Source organism: Meleagris gallopavo, chromosome 1, assembly GCF_905368555.1.
Source record: "Meleagris gallopavo chromosome 1, MGAL_WU_HG_1.1, whole genome shotgun sequence".
Lineage (NCBI taxonomy): Eukaryota > Metazoa > Chordata > Aves > Galliformes > Phasianidae > Meleagris > Meleagris gallopavo.
In genome coordinates, this window is record NC_139404.1 from 102,931,176 (window position 1) to 102,944,928 (window position 13,753).

Below are 13,753 nucleotides of genomic sequence, written 5' to 3' on the forward strand. Positions count from 1 at the left end.
ACAATTGCTTCAGCTGTCATCCATAACTCAACTCTGCCTGGCTGATGTGAGTAATAAGCCACTCTGCCCTCCAATTCCAGCAAATGGTCTGTCCGTGATGGGCGTTTATTTTCCAGATACATAGACAAAATACAGTTGGGGTGCTGGAGGTGGAAGGCACAAGCTGGCTCTTTGCCAAGCATAGAGCATACGGCCGAGCCATTAGCACTGCTCTTGCAGTATTTGGCAGAGCAGGGTGAAGCCAAAAGTTTGGATGCTCCTTCTGAGATCTGGCCACTGCAGTGTTAGTTAGGACTGGTATCACCTGTGCACCTCCTCATTACTAAGTCCTGTTAGAGGATTAACTTGACTGTGCTTCAGCAGCTTATTTTCATTTCAGAAGGATGGTGAATTGTTTAGCAGCTGTACAATCAGGAAATGCTGTTGGAGGAGCCAGGTGTTGTCTGAACTGAAATTACTACTTCATGCATGCAGGGGGATTCTGTTTCTTGGAACTGCCACAGTCCCCACATCACTAAAGGGCCAGAGATCGCATCCTGACATCTTTAGTGAAGATGCTGACAGAGACATTATGTGTCTCTGTGCCATTCCGTTTTAAATCCTTTTTTCCCCAGGCAGACCATGTGAACATGACAGGCTGTTTCCATATTCTCTAATGGAGGTTTTCTTCCCACAAGCAAGTCTTATGCCCCTTGTTTTATTAAGTCTGATACAAGATGCCATACAAAGATCTCTGTATTCCCACAGGAATGAGAGCGATCCTCTGTACTAACTTGAAGGCTTTCTGATCTCCTTACAAACACGCTGTTTTCAGCATATTCTCTCTTTCAGAAAACTATCCTCTCCAGACATTTTGAGATAAGAAAGGAGACTTTTTTTTCACAGTTTATATTGTCACATAGGCAAAGACTCACAAGGATTTCCAAACTACAAACCTACTTAGAAAAGGGCAAATTAAGTTCATCCAGGGGATGAACCGGCATCATTTGTACCATTTGCTTCCTCAGACCCCTCATACACATACCTTAAAGTTATCGCACACATGCAACAGGCAATTAGGTCTTAAACAAGCTCCACTTTTCCCAGATGAGCTGAGTTTGGAATCCATATCAGACAGGACTGAACAATAAGCATGTCAGTTAGGTAAAGGGATAAGGACAACGGGGACTCTACCACAACAGTTCTTGTTAATAGAGCAAGGAATATCTTTACAAAATGTTCCTTTTAGGTCCTTTTTTCATTGACATTCACCAACAGGGAATTAAGCATGTAAAACTTTACCTGGCATTCAGCATCTCATAATCCCTAGATCTGAATGCCTAGCAGGTACGTGCAGGGATCCCCTCCAGAGACTTGTGGCCATTTTAGAAAAGCTGGTGAGGAGTATGCTGGTTCATGAGGCACAGCTGAAATTTCTGCTCCTGCCTCTGGGCTTTTTAAAGAAGGATGAAGATAGTAACATTTCCATGAGAGGGCATAGAGAGTCGTGTTTCTATATAAACTAACCAACGTTCCTGGTCTGTACACTTCTTTTTCTTGAAAATTACACATTTTTGGCTATTTTAGCAAAGGAAAACATTGTCAAGTATTTTATTGATGGTAATTGTGAAAGGCAGAATCTGTCACAGAAAACCTGTACCAATGATGCCATCCAGTGGCCAGCACATTTGTCATTGCTAATAAGCTCTGAATTCACCAAAACAGGCACCAACTCCCATGTCCAACTCGTGCACGGTTTTATAATCATTCACATTGCATTTTTTTCCCCTTGATTGTATCAGCACCGATGTTTGTCCTGAAAACATCCTACAAAGATCACTGAACAAGCCCAGCTCCTCCAACGAGCTCAGGTTCCACACAGGAACACTCAAAATTCAACCTGTGTTTCTGAGAGTGTTGTCCAAATGTTTCTTGAACTCCAGAACATGTTTGTGTGAAGGACTTACAGTGGGTCACCAGTGGATTGTCCCACACTGGGGACATCTTGCCCTCCTTCCAGAGAAAGGAAAGCAAGCAAAAAGGTGGTCTGGAAATTTTCTACTCTCAGATGGGAAGCACTTCAATTTTTCCATGCATCACAAGGATGAGGAGCTCTGGCTTGGTTGACTGGGACAGTCTGGCTGCTGCCTGATGTCCCAGGCACAGATGAGAAGTTCAGCATGTAGAGGCATGCAATGAAGTGAAAGCAAGGAGGGTGGTGGTTGAAAGAGAGAAGCTGAAACCATCTCATGGCACCAGCAGCAACCCAGGGCCAGGCACAATTGGAATATGAGACCTGAAAATCCTGCATGCCTGTTGTGTCCAGCTGAGGCTGCAGGGAATATTCATAGTAAGTATTTGGATCTGGAAATGTCTGGCTGCATTGCACCTGCCCACAATGAACAGCTCATTCCATATGATAAGCAAAGGCTGCTGCTGCCCCACAGACCTCATGGCATGATTGCACGTGGCATTACTCCTTAGCCAGGTTATAGTCAGAGTGATCCAGGCTCGGAAATCCCCGCTGTTAAATATGTGCATGTTAGCCCAGACCTTACTGACAGGTCTGGATTAGGCACTAACTATGCATGTAGTTTGGAACGGGTGCTAATCTCCAGCAGCTGGCTGCAGCAGCCTCTTCTTCCTCTGCAGCCGCAGGCACATTGGCGTATCTGAGTGTTTTGGAGCCATGTGATGCAGTGGGCCGCATGCCAGGAGGCTGAAATCACTCCAGCTCAGGAAGCTTACAGGGACCGTCCCGCCAGGCCCACGTGCCCACTGCAGGTCCTCAATGGCAGCACGCTGTGCTGTGTGCTGACAGCGCTGGATGCGGTTCAACACAGGCACGGGTTTCAGCAGATGCTGTAGCCTGTTCCAGAACAGCTACGAGGCTTGGCCCTGGGACAGAGCCACGGGCTGGCTTTTCAAAGTCTCAAACAGCTTATAAATGAACAGAAGGGGACTTTTTCTGTCCACCAAAACCAACAGTCGTAATACCTGAGTCCCAGCCAGGAACTTGTATATCTGCTCTGGCCACATTTTGTGAAAGCATTCTGGATCATACAAACCCAGAGAGCCGACGATCGCCCTTCACACGTGCTGGGTGCAAAGTCTGCAGGCCTCTTCCTGTGGTGCACTTTGTGCTTTTGGCAGGCAGGAGATGTTTACTGATCTGTGGAAAGAAATCCTAATGGATGCAAAGGTGATCACATAAATATTAATTATGCAGTAGTGTAGCAACTGCATTACAATACCTGGCTAATGGGCTTTGCAGCTGTATTCCCACTTATTCATTATTTGTATTAAAATAGCACCCAGGAGTCTCTTTTCACTGACTGCCGCATGAACCTATGCTCCCTGAGTCGTGTTTCTAATTTGTAAAGGAACTCAGTCACTCCCAGATCACCTTGTGTCCTGGGAGAATAAATCATGCCTATACAGCTCCTAATCAAACACATCTTTGTTATCTTGGAGACCTGCCTAGATATATTCCAACACGTTTGGCAAGTTTGATTTCCCACTGCAGAATGTCATAATTTACCCTCCCACAGCATTTAGGTAGGTTCTAATTGTATATTAATTAGTGTTTTCATTGTGCTTTTGTACTGAATCAGATGATTACCCAGCACAGATGAGTTAAGCAAAATAAAGAAATAAATAAAAACCTCCATTCTTTGGTACAGACACCTGTTGTGTAATTAAAATGTAAATATTAAAGAGAGTGCCAAACAGTTTCCATCAGGAAGCACTGAAAAGTACATCCGTATGAAACTGCTTGGGAAGCTACTTCTAGGATATGCTCATCTGGGTCAGGATTGAAAATCAACTTCGTATCAAGTCAAATTAAAAGTTTAATTACAACTACAAGTGCTTCACAGAGAAACTCCTAGCTACAAATATACGATTAGGCATTTCTTTTTCTGTGCTTTAAAAGAAATCCTTACAAAACCATTCTGGTTATATGATGTAATGTACAAAAAGGCACGGCTTCCACACAGAGGCCCAATTAGTGCAGGCCATGATGCAGGAGCTCATGAGGAGGGAGAGCTGGAGGCACGGCTGTTTGCCATAACCAGGGTGAAGGACTCACCGGACTTTGCTCTGCCCAACGTTGGCCGTGCCAACGCGTTCCTGTGAGAGCAGCAAACCTCATTTTGCTGCGGCAACCCCAGCAACAGCCCTCCATCTTGCCTGCACTCAGCTTTCTGCCCTGAAAAAATAAACAAACAATGCATCAGCAGACAGATCTTGAATAGAAGCAGTGAATGGCTGCAGCGATTTGCAGCGACAAGCACTGCACTGGGTACAAAGGTCTTCATCAGCTCTTACACAACCTCTCCTCTGAGTCTCGTGTTTCAGAGTTGCTCAGCTTCTATAGCAATGGAAGGTCAGAGACTACAGCAGATTACCTCAGTTCAGCCATTGAAAGCAAGTGTTATTTTTAATCTTGTACGCTCCATTTAAAGGATTTCCAGGCTGGCACTACTTTAATTACACAAATGTTACGGTTATCAGCACAACCACCCCTTAATTGGCAGGCTTTTCACTAGGGAGCCACCATCACAAAGTTTCTAGTGAAATAACTTTTAATAATTGCACTTGTCAACTTCAAAATGCTCTACAAACACTAACTGACTTAATTACCTCTCCCAGAGTCCCTTAGAGGCAGGGAAGTGTCATTACCCACACGTAAGCAAATGGAAAGTCTTGAATGACACATGACGTCTTCCTCAGGACAAGGCAAAGGCTTGGACTTTGGTGTTCAGTGCTTTTTGAGATGCAGTGGAGTAACCTTAACGGTAGGGAACAGCAGCTCCAGGACCCTTTCAGGAGCAGTTAGAGGCCAGAGGGGGTGTCTCAAAATCTCTCAGATGGCGTTAAGACGTCAGTGCTGAACGCGGTGACAAAGCACACATTAGAGAGGAGATTCCAGCATCTAGGCCATGGGATCTCAAGGGAGAACAAACGGTGAGTCACAAGCTTTTTCCAGACCTTTCACAGTGCAGAATAACAATCCAGATGCAGTACAGCGCTCTCCTTTCTGAGTAAGCCTGCAAAGAAAGATGTATCTTGTGCTCTCTGTTCACTAGGTTACTGCCAAATGTTGCAAATCCTCACTGGTGCCACAGCACAAGGTCACACCAACACTGGAAATGCAGCTTCCACTTTCCACAGAGAGCCTTTAAATGAAAAGACCATGCAACCTGCCCATTATAGCACTGGGAAACCACTGCTCATCATCTTTGCAGAGCGGGAAGAATGAGATAAGAAGAACCAAAGAGCTGCTCCAGGAACAGGAGGAAGGAACACTGACCCAGCCCCGCTGGCATTCTTCACCTTCAGAGCCAGAGGTTGCAGAGAAGAGACAGCTGTCTGCTCTCCTGCATGCTGGGGTGGGCACACCCATACTTAGCTCACCTGCAGTCTTCCCTTCACATACACATATTCAGGGTCCTTACCGGCCTACAGATAGGATCATTCATCAAAATTCATACTGTTTCTATTTGTTTTTCTTAATATAAGTAAATAAACATTAAAAAAAAACAAAACCAGATTCATGGACAGTGATCACGATGGGTGAGCACCTATGCTCAGGAGATCTGCAGTGATACCGATGATTACAATGTTAGTTGCTCTCTGCATTTCTCCATGAGAGTCACCCCAAGTAAAAATACTACGTTTGCACAGAGGTATGGCTGCCACGGGAATTTCAACCCTAAAAATGCCTCTAATTTTCTAATCCATGTAAAATCCTGATCAGAATGCATGTTAATCTGTTGGAAGGGCCTTACTCTCAATATATGACATATTGGTACAGTACATAAGGGCTTGGGATTTTTTGTTTCTGTGCACATTTTGCATAGAAGTTGATGAGTTCCTATGTAGATTAGACTTCTATTAACTTACATTACACAACAATTAATTAATTTGTCATTTAAGCAAGCAAATTAGGAAATAACCAAGATTCCCTTGGATCCTAGCCCCTCAGAAATAATGTCTCCCATTATGCAGCATGAGCAACCTTTTTGATCATCACTGCTTCAATTTCCTGCTAGAACAGACGTGCCTTGCAGATAACTGCAGAATGGTGTCAGTAGGCAAAGCCATGTGTCTGCCCAGCCTTAAGTCCATCCCTCATACTTTCTTCACCTGCCCTGAGCTCCAAGTCAGCTCTCACTATCACCATTTTACCTATCTATAAAAATGCATCCAGGCCCAAGGTCTGGACTTCTTCCAAGCCAGGACAATAAAACTATGTCACGGGGCAAAGGGAGTTGGCAAACAAAGAGTTGTAAGAAATAACACACTCTTTCTCACATTGCCAGATCTTGCAGATCGTACTGCAGTTTGTGCTATCAAAGGTTAGCATTGCACTTGTTTTCTCCTTTGGCACTGATATGTCAAACAGTAAAATAAGTTACTGCTACGAAGCACTCTGTTCAGCTTCTTTGTGGTTTTGTTTTTTCCCCCACAAAATCTCTTCCCTAACAGTGAGATGTAATAAAGTTACAAGCAAGCATGAGGGAGAAAGCAAAAACAAAAAATCTTCTTGTATAAGACTCCTGAGAAAGAGCACACCTGTAAGATAATACTATTTTATTTCTATTGCACTAGTGAAAGAAAAGAGTAACAGAAAACACTCCAAAAGGTGAGGCCATGACCTAGATAAGATTACTGATCTATTTCTGTATGTGCCACACAAACTCTTGTTCATTAGCTCTCTAAATCTGCCTCTCTTCTTTAGCCTTCCACTGTTGATCTGTTCACCATGCTGTCTCCTAGTATCCTTGGTAGCTGCCTTCTGTTTAACTTAGTCATGAGGTATCTCAGAGCTCAGGCTTTTTCCACATGTAAGTGTTTGTTACTGATGCCTTATGTGATCTCTGAAATAACTTCCTAGAATCAATTTACTTAACATATTAAGAGGCCTATCACGTGTGGTTCTTTGCCATCCGTTTGTCCTACAAAGAAAGGCTTGCTCAGCCTGGAGAACAGAAGGCTCCAAGGAGACCTCATTGCCAACTTTCAGTGCCTAAAGGGAGCTTATAAGCAGGAGGGAAATCAATCTTTTACATAGGTTGTTAGTGACAGGATAAATGGGAACAGTTTTAAACTGAAAGAAGGGAGATTTAGATTAAATGTTGGGGAAATTTCTTGCTGAGAAGGCGGTGAGGCACTGGCACAGCTGCTCAGAGAAGCTGTGGTGCCCCATCCCTGAAGGCATTCAAGGCCAGGTTGGAGGAGCCCTGGGCAGCTGAGCTGGTGGGGGCCAGCCCTGCCTAAGGCAGAGGTTGGGGCAGCATGGGCTCTGAGCTCCCTTCCAACCCAAACCATTCTGTGATTATGATTCTATATTCACAGATGTGGATATGTAGATATATATAGATAATATAGATAAGTGGAGATATGAAGGTGAGCAGTACTTGAAAACTTAACTCCAGAAAGGAAGGAATAAACCTATCTGGTAAAAAGAGTTGGATTTGGAGACTGGCCTAAAAATAAGGGAAAGTACTACAGCACAGCACTCAAGATGTCCCCCTTAATGAAAGGGCATTGGAAAAAAAAAAAAAACAAAACAAAAAAACAGATAATGATACAAGACATTATGGATGACAGAAAATAAATTGAGACACTGCTATCCTACCATGTTTACAAATCATAAAAAAGAAAACAAATTACACGTGTCCTGCGGGCACTGACATCTTTCTTTTTGATCTAGCAGGCATTCAGGATGTTGTGCCATGCACACAAACTCGTTTGCTCACCGCTAATTTGCAGAGCCTCCACTCTCCAGGAGCATCAAGAACAAACTCCAGGGAGCTGAACCACTCATGATGCCAAGATGCTTCCCAGATAGGAAGCGGTCCAGGATTCTTTCCAGGATTAAGCAAGCATTTCTGTCTCTCAGAGAAAAACTCTCCATGTATTTTCTTCTCTGTATTTTTTTGTTGTTGTGTCAGTGGTTTTGGGTTCAGTTCCATGACTAACGGGGCAAGGGGACCCGTGGATCCTTGCTCTAGGAGAGGGGAAAGGGGAAAAAGGGGAAAGGCAGGGAGATGGGCCTGAAAACAAAACAGCAGCAATGAGTTAAGGGAGAAGAGTAATTCACTAAGTATGATATTGGAATGAAAGATAATAAATACAGTATACATAATAATACTTGCTTTTAGTTCTCACTGCTCAAGCCTGTTATCAGTAGACCACAAATAACATGAGTCTCCCTACACTGAGTGTGCTTTGCTCGAGTGTAACTGGCGAGTTCTCCCCTCGTCCTTATCTCAACCCACAAGCCTTCTTTCATCACAACTTCTCCCACATTCATAGAATGGCCTGGGTTGAAAAGGACCACAATGATCATCCAGTTTCAACCCCCCTGCTGTGTGCAGGGTCACCAACCAGCAGACCAGGCTGCCCAGAGCCACATCCAGCCTGGCCTTGAATGCCTCCAGGGATGGGGCATCCACAGCCTCCTTGGGCAACCTGTTCCAGTGCATCACCACCCTCTGAGTGAAAAAATTCCTCCTGGTATCTAACGTAGATCTCCCCTGTCTCAGTGTTAAACCATTCCCCCTCGTCCTATCACTATCCACCCTCATAAACAGTCGCTCCCCCTTCTGTTTATAGGCTCCCTTCAAGTGTTGGAAGGTCACAACGAGGTCTCCCCACCACAGTCCCTTCAGGCACCCAACAGAGGAATCTGAGATAAACAACCGACAGAGGTAACGGCCATAGCACAAAACACGCCATACCACAGCACAACAACTACGGAGCACAGCGGTTACACAACCGCCGCTACAACCACACCCCCGCGCGCGCCCGATGGTTGGAGGCGGCTCGCTTGCCCATTGGCCCAGGAGACGGCGCCGCTGATTGGCTCTCCCTCAGCAACGCCCGCCGTTCCTCTTGATTGACAGAGCCTCGCACTGTAGTTTCGCGAGAAGACCAGAGAGCGCGCTGTGATTGGCCGCAGTGCTGACGGCCGCGCTATATAAGCCCCGAGGGAGAGGCGGGCATGTTAGCCCTTGGGCGCTCGTAGGCGGGTGTGTGACTGCGCGCCCTCTCCGGCCGCTGCGGGAACATGGCGACGCTGAAGGCCGTGTGCGTGATGAAGGGGGACGGTCCCGTGGAGGGGGTCATTCACTTCCAGCAGCAGGCAAGGCCCGGCGGCGGCGGGCGGGGCTCTGTCAGCACGCTGTCCGGCCGCGGTGCTGAGTCATGGCGCGGGGCAGGCGGGCGGCTGCGGGCGTCGGGGAAGCGGGGCCGGGCTGCTGCCTTGCGTCCGCGGGTCGGTGGGGCGGGGCGTGCCTCGTGTCTGCGGGGAGGGGTGGGAGAGCCTCGGTTGGGGCGGCTGGGGGTGAGGGAAAGAATCTGCGTCAGAAGGCGGTGGGCGTGGGACGGGCTGCACAGGGCTGTGGGCACGGCCCCCAGTGCTGGAGTTCAAGGAGACTTTGGTGGGCAACTCTCAGACATATATTCTGATGTTTGGGTAGAGTTCTTGGGGCTCGCTTCCAGCTCAGGTGATTCTGCATTGGTAGCTGAATTTTTATTGACCTGGAAGCTTCTCTTGTAATGAGGCTCTTTGATGCTGCAATCACATCGGTAGTAACCAGCACTTTGTGTTACAGGGTAGTGGACCGGTAAAGGTTACTGGAAAAATTACTGGCTTGTCTGATGGAGATCATGGCTTCCATGTCCATGAATTTGGTGACAACACAAATGGTAAGATGCCCGTCCAAGCTTCTGCTTACAGCTGCAGTATGATCAGCTTTAAAGAGCTGCTTCTAGTGTCACAGCAGCAACCGTCTTCAGCATACGTATGTTTTATGACTGCACATCTGTTCTAAGAAACTATGATTCCTAAGGAATTATTTTCATAATATTCTTTGAACACGTTTAGCCTACTGTTCAAGGTCTGGTATATCAAGCACTGGCCTAAATACTTTTTTGACCCAGTTTTTAACCTGGTGTTAAGAAATAGGAAGTCTTTTTTATCTGACAAAGAGCGTTCTTGAATGACTCATCTGGATTTGTTGAACTTGGAGTAATGTTTGTATATTTATAGGTCTAGCTGGAGAGTAGCTGTTTTATCATTAATGATTTTTAACTTTCTCACGCTGTAGGTGGACTAAGATCATGGACGGTATAAGCACCAACTTTAACTGCTTACTGCAGCGAATCTACTTTTGGTGGTTGTTCTTTTTCAGGGTGTACCAGTGCAGGTGCTCACTTCAATCCTGAAGGCAAGCAGCACGGTGGACCAAAAGATGCAGATAGGTGAGTTTAACGGGCCTGATCTAATGCTACACAGTGCAGCAGCTCTGTAAGCTCAGCTTTCAGCTTGAGAGGCTGCTGCCTAATTGCTAGGGTAGTGATAGAAGAAAACCAGTAATTTCAGCAGGAACTTTGGAGGTTGGTTAGCAAGGTACTTGGCAATCATACAGCAGTGCTTCAGGCACCCTGGCTTCAAGAGCACGTGCAAAACGTAGTCTTCAGCACAGTGGTCTTAACATAGCCTAGGGAGAAGAGGAAATAAGTATGGGCTGTTAGTGAATGTTCATTAGGAGGTAAGTGAGAATGGGAAGGAGGGCTGTGTACTAATCCTCTAGTGGTGCCTTGCTTCTCTTTTGGAGCTAGCTATTGACAGCAGAGGCCCTAAACTGTCATGTGTTAAGCTGTGTGTAGGTTTGTCATACGGCCTGTGAGGATCCTCACTGGGACTTAGGAGAGACTGCAAGATGTGTACAAAGCTGTGTGCCTGGTGCAGCGGCTATTCATTTGGTGTGCTGGGTTTTTCTTAACCTCTTGCCTTAGGTACTGTGCTGCCTATGGGATATATTCTGTAGGGGTTGTGTGCCAGGTGTAAGTACTGGTCTGTCTGTACCGAATGCCCTGTCCTTGCCTGAAAGTCCTCTGTCAGTGGAAGCTGACTGAATTCTTCCTGGGGAGTAGTTAAATGGCCCAGCTATCTTTGGGGGGGACCCTTTCATGTCTGAGGTATCTATGTAGTGTCTGAGCACACTGCTGAGCAGCTGATTTCAGTAATACGCTCGCTGGGTTCCAGACTGGGAAGGTGCTGCTATCATGCTGGCCTTCAGTCTAAAAGATTGTGCAAGTCTAAAAGGTGGGTTGATCTTGGAGAAGTAGGTTCTGGTCAAGTATTGTGACTAATCTGACAGTGTTGGTCAAGTTTTTAAGTACTTTGTACCTACAGCTTCTATTATTGATCGGTATCTTTTGGAGTGATCAGTTGCTTGCCAGATGAAGTACGTTGGGTGAGAGCTGTCTGGATGAAAGCAGTGTGAAATGGTGGCTGAAGAGCTTCCCAGGCAGTCAGGCACTGTAATGCTAAAGGTCACAGTTACATGAGCTTTGTGGCTTCTATTGATTCTCTTGCTTCTGATGTAACCTGCCTGCTCAAGCAGCTATAGGCTGGGGGTTCTCTGTGGAGGTACTGAGAACTATGCTGTGCCGTAAGGCTACAGTTGAAGCCAGTTGTACTAGAATTTCCTGGTAGCTTAAATCAAGCAAACTCTTAAAGGGAAAATTGCCCTTGTCCTTATTCTCTAGGACTGAGCTAAAAATATGAAATCAGCACTCTTAGGAAGCAGGTAGTTGGCAGTTAGCTAGCAGAGCTGGTCGCTCTGTGAGCATGGACAGTTTGAGGAACAAATTAGTGTTTGAAGTTCCATCAGCTTCAAATGAATGGTTTGTTTGGGGTAGTTGAGTAGGGAACAGAACTCCAGTGTGTCCAAATGTTCTGCAAATACTGAGCTGAGTGAGGATTAATTCTTAAGGGAGTTCTACTAGTGGAGAACGCCCACCTAAACTGTAGTAGTGTGTAATGTCAACATAGGGGAATGCCAGGCAGATTTGAACAGTTATTTCTATGCTGATTAGAACTTAGCCAGCATTTCATGTATCCCCTTTGACCTATCCCTTGTCAAACTGCTTTTACTAATCCTGTTTAAGCCTGAAGCCAGCAGCATTTTGTGGAATAGCTGCTTTGTTGTATACAGTAAAAGTATAGTAGTAGTGCTTATGTCATGCCTTGTATGTACAGGAAAGGTTAAGACATTAGTTTAAGATTTTCCTTCTGAGCAGAGAGAAATAGGCTCCATCAGCATGAAGGAATTGCTGGCTCTTAAGAGTTGTGCACTGTTTGCTTAGCTTGCTAGGTGATAACGACACTCCTTTCCCACAAGTGGGTTAGCCTTAGAACTCGAATTGGAACTTGCAGAACGACCTTGGATTGGATTTTAATCATGTCTTGAACTGAAGGAGTTAAAATCCATGGCTGGGGGGGTAGATGGGTGTGTGTGTGTGCTGTGTGAAATGAGGTGGTGGAGTACTTGAGTACTTAACTGGGCATTGTGTTGTGCAGGCCGTCTGTCAGGACTTTCAGTTTAACCAGACTCTCTGAGTTTCTGTGCTTCTCTGTTCAGGCACGTGGGTGACCTTGGCAATGTGACTGCTAAGGGAGGAGTGGCAGAAGTAGAAATAGAAGATCCTGTCATTTCTCTTACTGGACCACACTGCATCATTGGCCGTACCATGGTGGTAAGTGCCTTGATACCAACCTAGGGGCTTTAAAGAGCAGTGAGTTAGTTCTTGCTGTTTGATACGCAAGTTTTAGCGTGGGGTTTTTGATGTGGTGACAGTTCATTATTATGAGATCTTAATTTTCTGCTGTCCTTGTTGAGGATAATTTTGAGTTTGCCTCTGGCTGTGTGTGATTAAAGCAAGCTGAGCTGAGTAGGGAACCTGTAGTCTGGCACAGGTATGTAGAATGCATGGCAGCGGGCTCTTAAGCTGGGGACAAGAGTGTGTGCTGCTCTGACAGTCAAGTAGCAGGGAGTTGTGTAATATAACATGTAATGCAGTGGCTGGGATGCTGCATCTTCAGTGCAGTGTGCTCTGAGGGTGAACTGGAAGTCTGAGTTTGCTCTTGGAGTAGCGATAACTTTCTGAAATTTGGGATTCTGGTGACTTCCAGTTCAAACAAATACAACTGAAGGTGATGCGTCTTTATGGGCAAGTCTAGTCCTAAATTCTTAGCATGTGCACCAGCTTGGCATTCAGCATTACAAAATGGGTAAGTGCTTTTTTGTGCTGTAAGGCCTCGCTGGTAGCTGGCGGTCACTGCTAGTATGTGTGTAATGACAAATGCACTAACATGAATTAAGGTATCTTCAATTCTCTTCTAGGTCCATGCAAAAAGTGATGACCTGGGTAGAGGGGGAGATAATGAGAGCAAACTAACTGGAAATGCTGGACCTCGTTTAGCTTGTGGTGTAATTGGGATAGCCAAGTGCTAACTGTTGTACCTGAGATGTTTAAGATGGCAGTGGGAAATGAGCTGTATTTCATTGTGATTGCTGTACTTGCTCTTCTTTGTGCAAGCAAAAGATTTATCACTTAATCTCATTACTACTTTGCGTTCTTGAGTATCAGTTTAACTGGTGAATACTGACATAATTTTGTATTATGTATATTGCAATTAAAGTGTTACTAATGGAAAAATCTCTGTAGTCTTCTGCTAAAGCATCTGCTGTAACCATTTGAAGTGCAGTCTTCGCTAACTGAAACTCCTGTTCTGTGTAATGGAAGATGGTTGGCAGGGATCACATGCTGAACACCAAAGCTGCTCCTATATTACGGGATTTAGAAGATGAGGAGTCTTAAGAGCTCTAGCAAGGCTACTCGCCAAATAGCAGTAGGCAGTTTGCAGCACTGTATGTTTCAAACTTGGGTAATAAACTTGCTGGGCAAAACA

At 45.4% G+C, this 13,753-nt stretch overlaps 1 protein-coding gene and 2 long non-coding RNA genes across 3 annotated transcripts; 2 read left to right on the forward strand and 1 right to left on the reverse strand.

Annotated features, from left to right (window-relative positions):
• Positions 1-625: 625 nt before the first annotated feature.
• LOC104914158 (uncharacterized) lies at positions 626-8,886 on the reverse strand. The gene is made up of 4 exons (XR_795845.3): positions 7,746-8,886; positions 4,624-5,030; positions 4,070-4,189; positions 626-3,166 (listed from the first exon to the last, which is right to left on the reverse strand). It is a non-coding gene; the product is annotated as an uncharacterized LOC104914158 (long non-coding RNA).
• LOC116217422 (uncharacterized) lies at positions 4,835-5,528 on the forward strand. The gene is made up of 2 exons (XR_004161944.2): positions 4,835-4,947; positions 5,070-5,528. It is a non-coding gene; the product is annotated as an uncharacterized LOC116217422 (long non-coding RNA).
• An 81-nt stretch (positions 8,887-8,967) lies between the features above and the next one.
• Positions 8,968-13,753, forward strand: SOD1 (superoxide dismutase 1). The gene is made up of 5 exons (XM_085241847.1): positions 8,968-9,133; positions 9,606-9,699; positions 10,185-10,254; positions 12,423-12,537; positions 13,185-13,753. Exons 1-5 carry the CDS (start codon positions 9,059-9,061, stop codon positions 13,293-13,295), a joined length of 465 nt encoding a protein of 154 aa, XP_085097973.1. The 5' UTR covers positions 8,968-9,058; the 3' UTR covers positions 13,296-13,753.